Source organism: Pyxicephalus adspersus, chromosome 9 (genome assembly GCF_032062135.1).
Source record: "Pyxicephalus adspersus chromosome 9, UCB_Pads_2.0, whole genome shotgun sequence".
NCBI classification, from domain to species: Eukaryota; Metazoa; Chordata; class Amphibia; order Anura; family Pyxicephalidae; genus Pyxicephalus; species Pyxicephalus adspersus.
Window position 1 is genome coordinate 19735199 of NC_092866.1, and position 19881 is coordinate 19755079.

At 38.1% G+C, this 19881-nt stretch overlaps 1 protein-coding gene across 1 annotated transcript in view; it reads left to right on the top strand.

Annotated features, from left to right (window-relative positions):
* LOC140338311 (5-hydroxytryptamine receptor 3A-like) overlaps positions 1-11250 on the top strand; it is a 16316-nt gene extending 5066 nt beyond the window's left edge. The window contains exons 3-9 of the mRNA XM_072422486.1: positions 2727-2771; positions 3963-4072; positions 4774-4940; positions 5766-5923; positions 7468-7675; positions 9355-9555; positions 10514-11250. Coding sequence (XP_072278587.1) covers positions 2727-2771; positions 3963-4072; positions 4774-4940; positions 5766-5923; positions 7468-7675; positions 9355-9555; positions 10514-10788 — 1164 coding nt within the window. The 3' untranslated portion in view covers positions 10789-11250. The remainder of the gene's footprint in view (positions 1-2726; positions 2772-3962; positions 4073-4773; positions 4941-5765; positions 5924-7467; positions 7676-9354; positions 9556-10513) is intronic.
* Positions 11251-19881: the final 8631 nt, after the last annotated feature.

Below are 19881 nucleotides of genomic sequence, written 5' to 3' on the forward strand. Positions count from 1 at the left end.
GATGAAGAAAGAAGAGGACAGACGTCTCCGGAGGAGTTGCGAGGACAAGGTAAGTGTTTTTTTCAGTTGTAATCCGATTGTCATACAATGTTGTATTAATTAATAAATAAATAATAATAATAATTAATATAAGGTTGTCCAGGCGGGCAGTATTCTTATTATGAAAGTTAACACAGGGCAAGACCTAAAACTGGCATCATGAAAGTGTACACAAATCTGTACTAAGAAACAGGTTTAAAAAAAAACAGATGATAAAAAAATTTAACTATGGCAGGAATTGAAGAACTATTTTATCTTTTTCAGTTGCCTTTCTTCTATCATTTTAATGAATATGGAGAAGCAACGTTGGTTACTAATTAGTGGACCAGCTTATATTTTTGCACGATTAAATAAATCAATAATAACATTGTGAAATTTCTAAGGTAGAGACTTTCTGAAACAAATTTAGAGAAACAAAATTTGTCTGCTATTTAGAAATAGTTGTCTGTTAGGACATTATTAATGTAAGCCAGGGGTGTCAAACCCTGGCCACAGGAGCCAAATCGGCCCCTAACACCATTTTTTTGGCTCCCAAAGGAATCCTAAATATGAACTGCAGCTGGCCCACCACTGCATTGAAATAGCGCAGCTACTACATTTTCCAGCATCACTCGCGTTCATAGACCACCGGGCTCTCTGCCTATGCATTGGACTGTTTTATAGACAAGGAATTTTAGTAGCTGCGCTATTTCAATGAAAAGGGAGTTCCAGCGGCGGGCCACTCATAAGCGGCCCGCCTTGCTACTCCAAGGCATGGACTTGAATGGTTGGATTTTCTTAAAAGAAAATTGTTATTGTTAGTCTGTGCAAAAAAGTTAACATTGAAATTTAACTCAGAAGGCTAGAAATAGAGAAAGGGGCAAGAGATTTTTTCTTAAGTAAAACTAAAAATTAAATAAAACTTTCTCTATTATAAGCTTGTTCCAGATTGAATGTGAAGCAAAACCTTTTTGTTTCCATATGAAATGGGTTTATATCTAAGGGGAAGTAAGATAATATAAGATAAGATAATTGGCCCGCAACTTTGCCTAACTTTTAATTATGGCGCCCTGTGTATTTGACACCCCTGTTCTAAGCCAAGGGTGTAGCTATTCACTTTACAAAAGTACATTGTGTAAATGAAGAATTTCAGGCTATCAATTTGCTTAAATTCCAACCTCACTGTAGGTATCAGAAAAGTCCCGTAGCAGATTGAATATCATCATGAAGAACAAAAAACCAATATAGAGAATATAAAAAATAAAAAAAACTAGTAAAAAAATGAAAAGGTAGATATTTTATTCATCTTCTCCCCTCTTGGGGTTAAGGGGGTCGATAAGAATACTCAGTACACCAAACCTAAAAGGAGGATGCTGCAGCACAGTGCAGGATTGCTTCTCAGCAAGATAAAGAATACCCAACATCCCAGGAACTTTTATGGAAGGAGACTGGCGTCACCCCTACCAGTCAGCACAGAGAATGGTAAGTCTTTAGTAACAGCAGTTTTAACAAGTCTGCTATAACTTGGTGGCAACCCTCACAGAAAATCTGAAAATCGAATATATTGCATCTTGCTAGTTTGGATGTGGCTCCTGCATTTGTTTCTCATTTTCCACTTTGTTAATATTGGCATATACTAAAGCTGCGTACACACTTCCAATTTTTATCGTTGGAAATGAACGACGAACGAACGACGAACGATTGATTGGGCAAAAATCGTTCGTAAAAAAAGTAACCAACGACGCCGACGAACGAGGATAGTCGTTGGAAATGAACGACCGGACCAGCGGATCGGATTGGACAACGATCGTTGACCATCTATCGTGTGTACGGCCGTTCATCGATCGTCCATGGTCTGAGCATGCGCGGTGAACGAACGTTCGCTCACTTCCTGTGGTGCGAGTCACTTCCTGTATCGTTCAAACGATCGCATCTATCGTGTGTACAATATCTGCGAACGATCGTGTCGTAATCTGTATGTACAGGATCGGTGCTATACCATCGTTCGCAGATATCGTGCAGGATCGTTCGGCGTTCGTTTACCAACGATAATAATTGGAAATGTTTATGTAGCTTTAGACTGCTTCTTGTACCATGGAGGCAATCTGCAAAGATCTCCTGTAGCATAGCACTAGTCTCCGTAACACAGTCATTCTCAGCCAAGGTTCCTACATGAGTTGCTAGGAGTTCCTCAAACTGTGGCTGATTGATCTCTCATTCCATGATGGCTGCATAGTTCTGGAGCCAACACCTGGTAGAGACAGCTGCAAAGTTTGTAGGTGTCTGCAGGTTCTTTTAGCCACTACTGTAGGTGGGTATTCTTTTTTCTGAACAATTGAAGAGGCTTTGTGGACATTGGCCTCCCCCCCCAAAAAAAAAAAATGGTTTTAATAGGGTTCCCCGGACACCTAAAAATCGTTTTGAAGTTTTATCAGGTGTAAAAACCTGGAAGTTCATACCTGTAGGATGATAGGCTTTACTAACATTTTGGTAATAACAAATTTCAAGTAAAGTGAATGCACTCTGAAATAATGTTAGAATACAAACCTGTTCAAAATGTGTTAAAGAACCTATCTATAAGTGTCAAGTCAGATGCAAACATAGAGAAACAAACTAATATGTATCTTGTTGAAAGTACATTTTATTATTTATGTTTTGTAAACAAAATAAATTTATTTCCTGAATCATTAAAAAAAAATTTTTTTTAGGATGAAAAGTTACAGATAATGACAACATTGATGGATTTTGAAATGGTAAGACTATTTACCTACTAAAGTAGTCATTACTTATTGAGGTGGAAATTCACTTTAGAAGGGATACTCAGTCATGTGCAAGGTAATATAAGTTATTTTATTTTATTTAGTAAAGCTTTACCACATACACAAAGCTAAGTGAAAATTCCATTGCAAGTGGAGACTTCACTTTGCTAAGTATATTTCTTTTGTAAATGAATGAGTAAGAAAACAGCCCGAAGGAATGACATGACAGTTTTGATAAAAGAGATAAATAGGAGTACAGCTCCTGACTTTATCAAACTGAACAAGTTGTTATGGTCACTTTGTGCTGCTCTGAGGTAGTAAGGGAAATTTTGTTTATTTACTAAAAAGTAAATTTATTAGAAATGTATTTATTAGAAAACATGAAAAATAATCAACACATCTCTAATATATTAGAGCAGTGTTTCTCAACCTGCGGGTTCTCCAAAGGTTGAAGGGACATTTTCCTACACTGAGAGGAAAGAGATGCCCATGTCAGGCATGCGCAGTGAGATCGGCTCTCTTTTTCCCCCCTTTACAGTTTATGTCACCCAATCTCACACCTGAGCAGTGCAAGATTGGGTGATATAGCCAGAAGAAGGAAGAAAAAGTCGGCGCGGGGATTAAGAAGCATTCCAGTACGATACGGGACCCGATCAAGGAGAGGTCCAGCACAATCGAAGGATCTGCAGGATTAAAAGTAAGTGTTTTTTTTTTTGGTTTAGTTACTCTTTAAGTTGAGCTGAAGGCCCTGATTTATTAAAGTTCTCCAAGGCTGGAGAGAATACACTTTCATCAGTGAAGCTGGGTAATAGAACAAACCTGGAATGGATTTCCTAAAATCAAGCTATTAGTCAATAAATGTTTTCAATCCTGGACCAGATCCATTCCAGGTTTGCTGGATCACCCAGCCTCACTGAATAAAGTGTATTCTCTCCAACCTTGGGGAACTTTAATAAATCAGGGCCGAAGTGTCAGTAAGCTCATCAATTCAAGTGATATTTAGGGAAACTGATGTTCCACTATGTTGCCTTGAGCAAGGGACCCTGTGTGACCCTGAAACATTGACTTTTCATGTTTGTATGTCATGACATGTAAAGCTTTATATATATTTATTTAGTATTATAGAGTACTTCCGTATTCTACAGTTTAATTCTTTTATATTAATGTTTATCTTTTTTAATAAAGGTATGGCATAATCAGCTTCTGTCCTGGGAACCGGATAATTTCTGTGACATAAACCGTATCCTCATTCCGGAGGGCTCAGTTTGGGTTCCTGATGTCACAGTAGCGGAAATGTAAGTGTAACAATAAATATTTTAGTAACTTGTGAAAGTGGCAATGATTAGATAGATAAAATTATTACATTTTGTCAACTATAATCCTAATTTAAAACTATTTTATTGTCATTGAACCATGCAGTAGAGTTTATTCAAAGACCAACACTTCCCAAATTCATTCTACTCAATGTAGCAAAATACCAAAAAACTTAGAACAAAAAACTTAGGCAAAAACAAAACCAAATATACAAAATTAACTCTTAGTGTAGTGTACAGAAAAGCAAAATAGCATACAATGGCTTTAATATAAACGGAGGATCAATGGAAGTACAGGGAAGATGGAAAGCAACCCTCGTCATTTCATGGATTGTCATGTGGAGGAAACATGGAAAACCACGGTATCTTCCAACATGAGTATTTTGTCTCTGTATAAACACTTATATATTTGCATAAAGCAAATATGTTTGGAGAAAAGAAGCTCAAGTCAGGTAGCATCCTGAGAATAGTGATGTCCCCTAGTTGTCCAAGGAGCAGCCAGGAGGAAAGGCAGTTCAGAACTGAAGTTTCCAAGTGCAAAATCTCTATAGCAGATATATCAATCATTGGTAGTGGTTGGATAACAAGATCCTATATACTAGCTAAAAATGGTACGATAATATACCAACTCTTAAATATGAATGTTTCAGTTATTCTATAATTGTTTCTTTCATGTTCACCAGAACTGAGGATGACTCCCTTGACGTTCTTTACATGCAGCTCCATTACAATGGTACCATTTGGAGAAAGAAAACTATGAAAGTTGTGACTACATGTCCTCTTGATCTTTATAAGTTTCCATTTGATGTGCAGAAATGCAATCTGACTTTTGGCACGAGCATGAACTCAGGTAAACAAAATTGAAGGGGCTGAAAGGGTGAATGTATGGAGAATGTATGGGGAATGTGAACAGAAAACCCTGTACATCCAGATTTACCTGTTGGTTCCTAAATTAGTTTCCTCAGGCATAAGTGTCTGAAAAAGTATAATTACAAGTCAATAATTTGTTTGTTTTGTATAAAAACATCTTTCTCGGAATGTTCCAAAACATACTTACAGAAAGTACGATGTATTTTATGAACATGTAGTAATTGATTGCTGATACTATACCGGTGGGATAGGCCTTACATATGGAGAGTACTGCCCTATGTCACAGAATGTTACTATGCCACAGAATATTATTTTATTTCTTCTTTATTCCATTACTGTAATGTAAAAAAAAAAAAAACAATAGAAACATGCAATAATATATATATTCTATAAAAGAATTTCTATATATATAGAAAAGACCAATGTCATAACAGATAACTATACACAGTAGATTTGCTGGTCTCTAGTAATATTTTCTGACTGAAAGCAGATTTGCTTTTTTTTCAGAAGAAAAAGACATATTGCACACATTTTTTATTGTGGATTTAAAGCTTAGCTATGAATTGCAAAATATTAAAAAATGAACTGTGATCACTATATATATTATGTCAGCAAATTGGGTTTTAACTTCTGGATAACTTCAATTATATAGAAATGAGGGGAATAGTATGTTGATATAATATGTAATATATACACATACATAGTGTAAAGGTTTATAGTGTATTGTACATGTTTTATTTCATATAGTTATATCTGTTTATTTGATAAAATGATATGAAGAGTTATATGTCCTGTCTTTCCGCAGTCACTGATGTGCAGCTGATTCCCACTTCCAATGCTGAACAAGTAACTAAGGTATCAATAGAACAATTTTCAAAGTCAGAATGGAATCTTAAGCAAATTAATATTATTCACCTAAATACATCTGAAAATGGCGAGGAATGGAGTAAAGTCATTTATCAGGTAACACCAACTAAATATTTCTACCAATATTCTGGATTTTAGCTGACAATCACACAATAACTATTACTTGCTCAAGTATAGAAATTATGCATGTTTGTAATAATTGCATGCTATACCATTACAGGCTATATTCACAGCACAGGGGTAGGTGGGTTTATTTATACATAGATGGCGTCAGTATATACATTTGGTATAAAGCCCTATATAAAGCTATAAAAGATACCCATAGTGCAGTTCAGAGGTAGGCAAACCAATATGACCACTAGGCCATTTCAGGGGTGGGCCGGAGTACATTAGGCTGGACTCTAAAAATTTTAGGCCCGACCACCACAAGTGAACGCCCCCTGAAGTGAAATCCCTCTCCTCCGTATGCATTGTGGAGGAGAGGGATTTCCCTTCAGGGAGCCTTCCCTTATTACTGCGCCGGCAGAATAATAACATCGGCTACGGTAAATAGGGGAGCAACAGCAAGGGGATGGCACCGAAGCTCCAGTGGCTCCGGCTCCAGTAGTTCCTAACGCCCCCTGGCAGATCTGGCTGGCAACCCGTGGCTCCGAAGTATTAGGCCAGAGCAGCGAGAGGGTGTTAGGCCGGAACGAACTACCGGCTAGGCCGTATCTGGCCTAAAGGCCGGAGTTTGCCCACTCCTGGTCTAGTTAATGGGTCCCCCAAACTGTTATTTTTTCTTTTCATGGCAGACAGGTGGTTTGTTTCCTGCCTGCTTTGTTTGTTTCTGTAACTATAACTCTGCCAGAATCTGTATCTTTTTCACATCCTTTAATTATTACAGATGTTGCCATATGGAGAGTCCATGATGTATGCACTTTTTTGAATGAATGAAATGTAATTTATTTAAGCACCCATGAGCTCCTAATATAGTTTCATTCCAAACAATGGCAGACATAAAGCACACTGGGCCTAATTTATTAAAGTTCTCTAAGTTCTCCAGCGTTGCATATGTTGGCGCTATAAAAATCCTGTTTAATAATAAAAAGACCAGAGAAGATTGACTATCAACATTGATGAACCTGGAATGGACTTTGCTGGATCCCCCAGGTTCTCCTGTAAGCTTTAATAAGCCTTTACTACTTATGCATAGACAGCCTTTGGTTCCATCATATACTTCTCAGTGCAAGTTCTTCTGTGTTTTTTTTTCTTTGATGCTTGGACACAACCAATACTATACAAGCCATATGTCTGTCCCTGTTTTCAGATCCATAATATTGAACTAAGTATACCTATTATGTTTAATACGTGTAAAAAATGCTGAAAAACAAACAATTTACAGGTATCTGGTATGTAAAGATGTAGAAGTAACTAACTGCTGCCATTGAGATTGGAGCTCTGAGATGTTAGCGAAGTGTCCTTAGTGGTGTAGTTATGGCATTTTATGGCATTTTAAGCCTACATTTTAGAATGAGTTATCTTTAAGCAGGTATAGCCATGCAATTGTTTTAATGTAAAATACCATTGTTCATCTTACATTACCATCACTAGTTCTGTTTTTTTTCTAGTTTCATGAATATTTAATATTCTGTTTGCAGGTCATTATAAGGAGAGCTCCCATTCTATATGTCATTAATCTTATTATACCGGCGTGTTTACTTGTGGTGGTGGATGTATCAAGTATGTTTATTCCTATGGAAGGTGGAGAGCGCCTAGGATTTAAGATAACCGTTGTGCTTGGCTTCTCTGTGCTTCTGTTAATTCTTAATGATTTCCTGCCTAACACAGATAACCCACCTATATTAGGTAGGTATAACAATAAAGGGATTGTATACCATATCTCCTTAATTAGTGTTAGCTAACTATGCTTTTTTTTTGCATACATTTCTAAATATTTAAAAATTGGATCTTCTATACCTTCAAAAAAAAGATGGCCTGTCTTACTTGTGTAGGATTTTTTTTTCAGTGGATTTATGTGTTTCAGCACCAAAATGTAAAAACCTAGCTCATGTCAGCCATTGGTATAGGTTTGAGCCTCCCGGTTAGCAATAGTTAAATGCTAGACTATGAGATGTTTAAAGCCGAGGAATACCTTCATACATAAATAGGGTTTACTAGTGCCAAGCACCCAGGGCATGTGCCCTACCTTTATTGCCTGAGTGTCTGTTCCTGACCTCAATTTCTTGACCAGCCAACACTTCTCCAAAGTTCAGGACCATTGAAGCCATGTCTATACATATCTAGCCTAGCAGAACTTTAGGACTATCCAGTCTTGACAACAAAGCCTCTTTGACAAAGCATTGTATAGCGCTTGAAATGTAACACTGCTATATCTTGTCTCCCGTTCTAATTTGGAATGAAGCTTGATGGTGAGTGATTATCCTTTTTTTTTATTTAGATGAGTTGCCATACAGTCTGTTTACTATGTCTTTTCTACTAAAATCACCACACCATTTAGCACCATTGTGCTATCAAAGAATTCTTTTGTTATATATTTACAAATGCCCAATATTTATTTACAGAAATGTTCATGTGCTCATCTATGTGGCTGTCAGTTTATATAAGTGCAAAACTTCTCTACTCCACCTACTAAACAATAAAGAAAAAGCAAGAATATTATTAAAATAATGCAGCAAATACAGTCATATGAAAATGTATGTACATCACATGGAAATCACTGACAATTTTTACATATAGACCCACTTTAGATGTTTCTTCAAGCAGTGCCTACAGATAAAGGTGATATAACAGGAAATCAATACTTTGAATCATTTCCCCACAATAAATTAATAGATGTGCCTGACATTGACAAGGTGAAAAATTTTGACCACCCTTCTGTGCTAAATTCTCTTAGTTACAATATGTTTGTTAGTTTCCTTCCACGATCAGCTTGCTTTTTTTTTCCTTCTCAAATAGGATCTATGATTAGGGTAGGGTATAACCTTCCATTTCTTATTTTTAAGACATTCCTTAGTTGATTGGCTTCCGATTAATAGGACATTTTAAGATTGATTTTAGGACGAATGGTCTTGCATTCTTTTTATATAGTATATAATATATATTTTTTATATAATATATTCACAACTAACCTGATGTCTGCAAGCTGCCTAGACCCTGAGCAGTTTTGTCATGTGTCACTTAAGAATATAACCTTTATCTGTAAGCACTGTCTATGTGAAGATCTAATGATTGATTTTTCAAATGTTCTAAATGTACTATTTCTTTACAGTGTACTTCATTTTTTACATGACTGTAGCTTTGGTATTACCAAATCCACAGATACTTTATCTGAATTTTCCAGCAGTACCGTTTTAAAGTCTATTGTATAATTCCAGTTATATAATATTATATAAAGCTAAAAGAGACACATCAACAGCAATCTGTTACTGTGTCACAGCTGTATTTATTTATATCATATCTAAGGGCTAAACATTTATAATTAAATATTATATATTAGGTGAACAGTATTTTTTTTCTCTTTTCAGGTGTGTTTTGTATGGTCTGTCTGCTCATTATGATCATCAGTATTATTGACTCCATCTTCATATCATATATGTTGCACCTTTCTGCTGTGCGGCCGGATGTACCAAAATTGATCAAACTTTGGGTTCTGAAAAGGCTGGCATATGTTCTTAGAATTAACACAAAGGAGCACCTTGACGCTGTTGTTGAGAGCAATAACAAAGGTAAAGACATTTCATTTTTTTTGTATGATAATGTCCTAATGGGCACAATGAATAAACCTTCTGTGGTGCAACAGTGATTTTTTCAAGACAATTAAAGATACCACAAACCATGCGGAAGTACCAGGCAATAGGCTCTGCATACAGCTGACATACCTGGATAATGATACGTATTTTAAAAAGGTGACAATCTAGTGAGATATAAAAAAGGCAATTATATATCATAATCATATAGGTGAGGGCAAGCAGTAAAACTGCTGTGGAGACGTCTTTCTGATATTTGAATAGAAGGAAGTCATAGTTATTTGATGAGATGCTTTGAACTATTGTGTGCTTTTTAAATTTTGATTGAATATCAATTTGAAAGTGTTACACATTTTTAATTTGCAAAAAATTGGCCATTCACTGTTGTCAAAATCAAAAATGTACTACTGACAGTGTTCTTATTTTCTTTTCTTTATTGTTCTTCCAATAAAGTCAGTGATTATGGCTTTTAATTATTGGACATAAAGAGCATACTCCTTCTATATGCAGAAAAAAGGTTATTTCTTATTTTGGAAAGAAGATGGTGTAAGTAGCCGAGATCCACATGGGTCTGTATAATGGGTCTTATTTACTAAAAACTCTCCAACCCTGGAGAAGATCCATCACCTAGCAAACCTGAAATGATTTTGATAATTCCATTTAAACTTTGCTGGACTTCTTTTGCTATTTTTTGCCAAATGTTTTCAGTCCTAGAGCTGATTCCTTGCTGGATCACCCAGGTTCACCCATGATAATCTATTTTCTCCAATCTTGGGGAGCTTTTTATAAATCAGCCTCAATGTCTTCCATGTATCATTTAATACATTTAAATAATTTATTGTGAGGGGTTGATGAACATTGTATTTCCTGCAAAAAAGTACTGGAAGATTTGCATACAACTTATAATACCCCACTAATATGAACACTTTGTTTTTAGTAGTGGATGGAAATCTGGCACTCACTGAACCAGAAACAGAAACTAACAAGTATCTCTCCAAAAATACCAAAGACAGCGCGGAGATTAAACTACTTAAGAGATTGCTATTGGAGCTGCTTATGGTTCGAAGACATCTTATTATCTCTAAAAAGGAGGAAGAGGCAAAATCTGAATGGCACCTGGTGGCTTTTGTTTTGGACAGATTCATCCTCATCCTTTACCTGCTCATTGTGATCATTATTGTCATTATAGTGGTCCTTGCTTGGTCAATATAAAAACCCCAGCTACTGCTTTGGCTGCTGTACACCTGAAGACTACATACCACAAGATAACCTGGACCATCTCTAAATCCCCCGACACGGGGGCTCATCCACAAATGTACCTATTTATAGTTATTTAATATGTACCTCCCAAAAACATTTAATTCTCCTTAAAAACATTTGTGTTGTCAATTTGTTTTCATTGCTGTCTGTGTGATCATCTTCTTCATGGCTGATTATCTGTAAGTATTCAATTTAAACAATTTCCAACCATTTTTTAGACTTAGAACCATTCTAAGATCTTGGGTCTCAAATTGCTATAAAGACAATAATAAAGAAAATTGTGGCCACACAACAGACAGTATAACAAACATAAATCATTCTTCCCTCTTATGTTTGGATATGAGATGGTAGGCAGAATGCCATGGCCTTGCTGAACATAGAAGAAACATCAATAATTAAAATGTAAGAAAAACAACTCATACCAAATCTTCAGTTCTGATCATAATAGTGATCTCTCTTTACCCTCCCTGGCGTTCCAAGTCTGTCCGTATTTTCACGCAAAAAGCATTACTTTTTCTTGCATGGATATTTATTTTACATTGTAGGCCTATAATTCTTAGGCATAATTCACTGAAATATGTCCAATAATTAATAAATGTAATAATAAACTTTAAATATTAAAACAAAATCTGTTAAAACAAGGGTGCAAAAAATACTAAAACCTGTAAAATAACTGTACAGTAGCATGTATGATATATATAAATAATATAATTATATATATTGTATAAAGATTTCTTTGTATTGGATTCAATACAGTTATTTTGTATTGAATCCAATTCAAAATTATTTGAATTTCCCGCCGGGCCTCCCGTCCGCACCAATATCACTGGGAAACCCCAGAGTACGTATCTGCAGTCGCTGGCTGAAGATCGAAGGAAGAAGACATGTCCCGAGGACATGCAGGGACCAGCAGGATGCCAGGGGATCCCAAAGAAACAAGGTAAGTGTTTTTGTTTTATGTTTTTGGCGACCCCGAGTATGACTCAGGATTACCGCTTTTTGCAAGTAAAATCCTCTCCAAGTCACACTTGGAAATACCGCTAGGGGGGTTGTGTGTGTTTTTAAAGGTTTTAAGGTTTTGCCTTTTAAAGCAGAACTAAACTGAAAACAAAAAAAAAAAATCACACTTACCTTTAGTCCTGCAGATCCCTTGATGGTGCTGGTCCTTCCCTTGATCCGGTCCCGCGTTGTCCTGGAATTCATATTTATCCGAGCAGTCTTCTTGGCTCGTCACCCGATCGTGCACTGCGCACGTGTGAGCTCGGCATCTGTTTCCCTTAGTAGAAAAGAAATGCCCCCGAGATTAGGGCATGCACAGAAGGAGCACCCAGAGCCTCTTGGGATGAATGATGTAGGTATCCCAGGAGGCACTGCTCTCCCATTCGCCGTAGTGATCAAGACTAAGAGCACCTTTTTTTTTTTTTTTTTTTTAAAGGGTGTAGCTCCCTTATAAAAATAAAAAAGACTTCACATTTTTGCTCTACATATTAGGGTTGTCTAACCATTTTTATGTAAAGTGAAAATGTTGAGTTTAGGTACACTTTAAGTTTGACATCTAGTGGCTTTAGGTAGTACTGCATCTTTGGCTGTGTTCTTTTTTCTCCATGTGCTTAGTGAAAATTAAAGTAGAACTAAACATGATGGCTCTTCATCAATAAAATAAACTTACCTGCCTGGTTTGCATTTTTGTGAGTACAGGCACCTCTCCTCATTCTGGCACTGCCATCTTCCCCAGGTCTTCCTCCAGGTTTGGGTATTTGGCCATCTTTAGGTGGACGTATCACCAAAACTTTTACATTACATAAAAGGGTGGACAGAATGGGAGCACAGAGCCTCCTGGGATGCATGACGTGATCAGGGCTATGCCGGGGATACATATTTATATATTTTTATATATTTATTATAAACTAACCTTTTTATTTTTTTTATTGCTCAGGATGAATGTTTGTGATAAATATTTGATATTAGCGATAATTGTTTCAAATCTAGTGACTAATTAGCCAACTGCAAGTAAATTTATGTCTTGATCAATGATGGTCAATGCTATTAAAGAAGGGAGGTAGTCCACCAATGTCTCTGCAGCGGCACTAGTGCAGGGGTGGGCAAACTTTTTCAGTTGGGGGCCACAATCTGATGTAAAATTTGGCTGAGGGGCCGGGCTGATGAGCGAGTGGGCTGGGTTATGCCATCATGATGCCACTGAATGCCACTGATGCCAATGGACACAACCCGCCCTCCTCCAAGAGCCGGGATACAAATGGGGGATGTGTTCCGCGGCTCTTGCCGGTGCATCTTCCCAGCGTGGTCCTTCTCTTGACCTTACTCGTGGTGGCACCGGCCAGAGCCATAGACCACCCAAAGGGCAGGAACAACAAGCTCATTGGGCCGTATACAGCCCAGGGGCTGTAGTTTGCCATGCCTGCACTAGTGTGTGACTGCAGACTTTCTCTGGATTCAGGAGTGGATATAAGGCAGGCTGTACAGGATTTCCCCCTCTGTCACTGTCCTCGCTTCCAGAGATGAGGGGACCTCAAAAACAGACCTTTCACACAGGCCAATAACATTCACTGACTTTTAAAGCAGACTTATCTTCACATTTTGACTTCATATAAAAGTGTGGCTAACCCTTTTATAAAAAGAAAAAATGTATTTTGTTTTCCAAACATTTTAAGCATGTTTCCTAAACATATTACAAACCATGAACTTACATACAGCTATGGTTTTGGGAGCTGATTTGTTTGTTGTAACTTTTGGTGGCTAGGACCACTTTCAAGAGGAACTTTTTATGTCCAGCGCCGCCATCTTCTGTCTTTATGTCACCCAAACTCGCACTGCACATACCTGAGATTAAGCCATTTTTTTCACATTATAGAAAAGCCTGTTGATGGCAAAAGGAGCAGATCACAGCCTCCAGGGATATGTGACACAGATATCTCTGAATGCTACAGGTTTCCCCTTCAGGCTCTACCACCACAGCATTCAAGACAGAAGAAGACCTGTCCAAAAAAGTCAAAATCAAAAAATAGTTTTTTCATTATATAAAAGGAATTTTCATGTACAGGTTGACAATCAAAAATCCAGCAACCTCCGTACCTGAGGTGCCCTGGATTTGTGAAAATTACAGATTTTTTTTATACTAGCTCCACACAGACCAGTCTACCTCTCGCAGCACCCGCAGACATCAGGCACAGTTCCAGGGAGCAGGCAGCAGGGACGTCTCAACATGTCATTGGTTTAGCAAGCAAGACCTAACAGCTGTCTCTGCAGAACAGTGCCATCAAAACATTAGTGGAGAAACAGTGTACTGCAGTACCTGTTTCGAAAATGCAATCTGTAATTCATGCCGGGAAACTGAAGGATCCCATTTTCAATTGTCAACCTGTAATACTAAAATGTGATGATAGATCTGCTGTAAGGCAAAATATGTAACGTAAGAAGGCAGTAATACTGCATATCTCCACAAGGTGGTGCAGGTAAACTTAATAGAAATGTGCTGTACAGTACTGGTATTCATCTGTAGTGTGTACTGTAATAGCTGCATGAATTCCTTCCTGATATGCATTGCCATGTAAAACTGTTTAGCTTTGAGGGAATTATACTGTATGTTACCTTGTTATATAAGCTGTTATTTATATTTTAATTTTTATATCTTTCATTTAAAATATTTTGCACTTAAATATTCTATTGGGCATGAGCACAGGAGTTAAGTAGTATGATATTATCATTGTTGCACACAATTAGGGCAGGTTTGAATGTAACAGTGGGAGTGGTTTAAGGGGTAAATAAAGAAGGGTAAGAGGGGGTGAGGTGAGAACTATATCCACAATTACATGGTCACCTCAAATAAAAATCACATACTAGCAAAGAAATTCAGCTGGAAAATGTGTAATTCTATTTTCTCATGATTCCCATATTTTTTTTACTCTGAATCAAATGTAAAAAAGGCTTAACTAAGGCTGGGTGAATCTTGGGGGAGAAACATTTATTAATAGACCACATGGGGTGCTGTAGGCGAAGCCTAAAGTGACAGAAACAATGCATCAATATATTGGTGTCAGTGTAAGAAATGAAGTAACCCAACAATAGCCATGGCAGTGTACAGAAATACAATACCCCAACATTAGCAGTGTCAGTGAAGGAAGACTTCAGCATCAGCGGTGTCATTGTAAGGAAATAAATACCCCATCACTGATAGTTTCATGGGAGGGTCAACTTGTTGTATGACTTGTTCTTCCCAGCGGATGAGCCTTGAAAGCCAAAAGAATAAACTAGGGGTTAACTTAACTTTCTAGGAGGTCAAGAACAGTAAATAACCCGAACCACACTCCAGCGCATACTATCCCGGCTAAACGCTACAACAGGCACTGGAATCTAAAAGCAGGGCGACCATAAGGACCCAGCAGCCAATGGCAGTGTGAGATTGAGATCAGGAACCATTCTGCTAATCAGCTGCAGCACAGCTCCAAATTCCCTTCAGCTGTGCAATCTCAGTGCCAAGGATGCTGAGAGGGAAAACCCAGCTAAAGGGAAACAAGGATGCAACAAGCTGAGAGGGAAAACCCAGCTAAAGGGAAACAAGGATGCAACAAGCTGATAGGGAAAACCCAGCTAAAGGGAAACAAGGATGCAACAAGCTGAGAGGGAAAACCCAGCTAAAGGGAAACAAGGATGCAACAAGCTGAGAGGGAAAACCCAGCTAAAGGGAAACAAGGATGCAACAAGCTGCAGAGCACTAATTCCTGTAACTCCTCCGCTGCTGTAAGCGCCACTGGTGGAGGGAATAGGCTGGGCATGCTCTACTGCGGTAGAACACCACCTTATTTAAAGCCACATATATTTGTGCTAAAATGTTTGTTATTTCATTTAAGACTATTTTCAAACAAACACCAATAAAATTCCATTTATGGAATACAAGTTACAAATTCACTAATCGCAAATAAGCTTAACCATTTCACATAATCCAATTCTTTGGTGCCAGGAAGTCTGCAACAGGTTGGAGAGACAAAGAACCTTTAAAAAATAGATGAACCAACATTGGATGGCGAATTCTGCAGGTTACTTTTCATTTAAGGAAAATGATCATTCTTTTGAGGGCATAGAGGTGCACACTTTGGGAAGAGAGGACAACCGGTTTTCAAAAAGAGACCATCTGTCACATGTCAGAAAAAACAACCCAGAGGGTGAGGGCTCCTAATATCAGCTCTCATCCACATATAACACAATTTCAGTCAAGTAGATCTAATTATTTCAAACTTCCAAAAGATTGAATAATAGGCGTGAGATGTTTCAGTTTTTTAATACCCACTGATAAACTGAATACGCTGCTTGATTAGGCTACATAACATGTTTAACATTACAGAACAGGTCCAGGTAAATGTGACTACTATAACCAAATGCGCTACCCAAAGACAATTGTTGATCGATAAGAAACTTCCCCAGACACTATCCAACTTGATAATGGAGGTCAGGTGAATTGGATTCCTCTAGACCATTGCTATAGTTCCCTTATCATAGGCAGTGATGGCTATATACATTGCGTGTGCAAGATAAATGCAAAAATGTGTATTGTGTTAAAAAACAATGCAAATGTATCTGGTCAGCAGTCTACTAGTCTACTCTTTATGATTATGTTAAGGCTATGCTTGCTCTGGAGGAAGCAATGAGTTTATTGCTCCCTTATGCAAGGAAAGCACCAGCTCTCTGGAGATCCTACATGTAGGTTCTCTCTATGGCAACTCCATAGAGAATGAATGGAAGTGGTGCTGAACTTACCCTAAATGGGCAGGCGCTGTTTTTTTAGGAAATGGTTCTGTAGTGCGAGTGATTAAGCAGCTGGCAAAGTGCCAGTCACCTTTAGGCACTCTGGATTTTTGCATCATAAAGTAGGTCTGAACCTGCCCTCAGGCTAGGACCATGCTGGCAATTTAAATATTATTGCTACTGAGAGATTTAAAATGTAACTGAAAAACTGCAAAAATACTCTCTTCTACAATAAAACATACTTACCATCCTGTTCACAATTTTTTTTCTAGAAAGTACACTGAATTGTGCATGCGCAAAAAAATCAACCCTTTAACATGTTTGGGAGTTGCATTGGTAAACACTCAAAAGGATACAGAACCTGGAAGAGAACCAGGTGAGGATGGAGGTGAGTGTAAGGAAAAAATTCTGGTCGGGCAGGTACGTTTATTTTATTGCAGAAGAACATTGCCTGTCCCTTCTGGAATAAAGGACCTGTCTGCTCACAACTTTTTAGTTTTAAAGTTTAGTTCCACTTCAAGTTCTTGTTGACCATGAGCCCAAGAATCCTATTGAGTGCTGCAAGTGAGGTTACTGCTATCAAGCATTTAGAACTTTCAGTAGCTCTCCTAGTCTTATACTTACTACAAGCTAACACATATTCTGAGAGTCTTTTATGTACTTTTAGGGTGTAAAACCCTAACATATCTATCAACACAAGGGCGTAAAACATTATATCATCTAACACTGTTGTACACGATGGAAATTTTTTTTCTGAAAATAAGATCATAATTTGCTGTCAAGGAAAGAATGCTGATATAGGAGAGAAGCCGGCTAAATATATACAGACTATTTACTCAAAATGACTCTAAATGTGAAACTCACATAAAAGATGTAGAGTGGAATGGGAGGGGGTGATTTGTAATGAAAAACAAATAGGAAAGCATTAAAGCACATTGCTGAACTATGAGGAAGAACCAGCATTTCTATACCATTTGTGGCTGGTAAAATCATTATTAAATGAGCACAAGCATCAAATGCTTGTGGTATTCTTTGGTAACTTAAAGCGGAACTAAACCTTTAAAGTTAAAAAATTGCAACCAGGCATATCTGCTCTTCCCCATTTGCAAAAAAATAACCGTACCTGCCTGATCACAATTTTTTTAATTGCACTCACCTGTCCTCCTGTCCTTGCTCTGATGCCACCATCTTTACCTGATACTGTTCCCGGAGACGGGTCCTCAATTAACTTGATTGGTAAGGCCAGCATGTCATAATGCCTATGTATGTGTGTGGGAGTTCATTCCCGTAGCCCCAGGGGATGCTGGGATACCCAGCACATTCCAGAATCCTACACTGAGCTGGCAAAAGCTAGGTTCCACTTCAGGTCTTCTAAATGCAGAAGAATTGTTTAGTTATATCTGTTTGACAGGTAAAAAAATGGATGTAAATCCAGCCAGATATCTCTTGAATTGCTTTCTACTTGCAGTGCAATCAAACTTTCTCTAGGAGAACATCATCTCCTATGGTGAGAGTGAATTGAGGGGTTGCTCTGTTGTGTTAAATCACTTACTGTCATAGGGTGACAACTCAACCTTTCCAAAGATACTGTCACACTTACCTCTTACTCGCTAAGGTGCAGGCGCCACTCTCCTGCGCATGCAGGCAGTTTTGAGCCCAGGCGTGCCCGCTCTTCCAGATTTAATCAGTATCATCCCTCCCATCGGCCAATCAGGAAATAGCCTTCATAATCACCCAGGCAATTTAGCTTGCTCAGACACATCACTGGTATTTGCAACATGTCTCCGCTAGTAGCCCATAGCTCTGCTGAGCATTTCCTTTACACTTGTTGGTAAATTAAATGCCTTCCCTGTCCCAACTAGTTCCCTTGTGCTGTTCCAGTTTTCCTGTGTCTGGGGTGGCCCCTGTGTTACCGGTGTCTATTTCCTGGACCTCTCTTGCTTGCTTCCTGCCTTGACCCTGGCCTTCCTTGACAATTGTTCTGCCGAGTGATTTGGTACCACGTATAATCATGCCCACCCCAAAGTGCCCAAGGACCGCGACCTGGCAGTAACCAGAAGTGCCACATCCTCACCACTAGAGGCCCTGGAGAAGACCTGGGTACCGCTTAGACTCTGTGCCTTGGCCCTTCTCAGGGCTCACACAATTTTTGTGCCGTAAGCGCCCCCTAGAGGCTATGTCTCCCCAACCGTGACCGATAACGTGCGTTTGTCACTCTAGGTCACTCCACAGGCAGGAAAAAATAAAGTAAAAAAAAGTCTGAAAGAAGACAATAAACGTAGCCAGAATATACCAGGTAAGATGTAGTATATAACATTTTTATTTGGGGTTATAATATGTTTTAACTCTATAGGGAGTTTCCATGTGCATTAGACACTAGACATGTTCTCATCAGCCAGGGATTTTTGGAATCCTAGGTTCTCGCCAAAGGTTGATAGGGGTTCCTTGAGCTTTAGATGATTAATGTCCTTCCATTTGCTAGTGCCTTCATAGTTCTTGTGTCAACATCCATTGGCAGAGCAAACAATTTAGCTGTCTTAAAGGATGGGATCCACTTAACTAATTTAAGGGGAACATTCTTCCAATTGACCCCTAATAAAAGGGGCTATTTTTCCCCCTGACACCCAATGCATGGGTATTAGCAGGGGTTTCCCAAAACTTGGAAATTATTTTAGTGGCTCTTCTGGGGTAAAAAGATTGAGGCTGCATTAGATATATATATGAAAAAATAATGGCACAATTTTCCTCTAGCACTTCTTCTGGAAATCTTTTCCTCATTCTGTCTGAAAGGGAAATTACTTCAAAGTACCAAAATTTATTGTAGCGATTTTGTCTTGAAGCTGAAACCAAGCATGAAACCACGAAAATTTGTGAGGTGATAATTGTAGAAGAATTTACCATGAAAGACATCATAAGGAAGTAACACATCACATCATAAGGGGAAAAACGAACTCTATAGATCATGGAGTAAACTTAGTCAGGCGTATTTTAACTGATGGAAATCAGATAAGGCGTTGAAAGTATGCACATGACCATGTTTAAAATCCATCTCTAGTCTAAAAGATTTTTATTAGAAGGGTGTTAGGAAAAACTGCAGCTACAATCTGGTATATTAATTCTATTTACACTTTTACCTAATATTGGCTAAACTAAGTATTTTCAAACTATAAGCTGTTCTTTTACTACTTCCCTTAAAGTAGTTACACACCCTTCCCCCATGAACGTGGCGTCAGAAGGTGCCCAAAATATTTTGGATTTTATCATAAGAGTAAATATTTTTCAGAA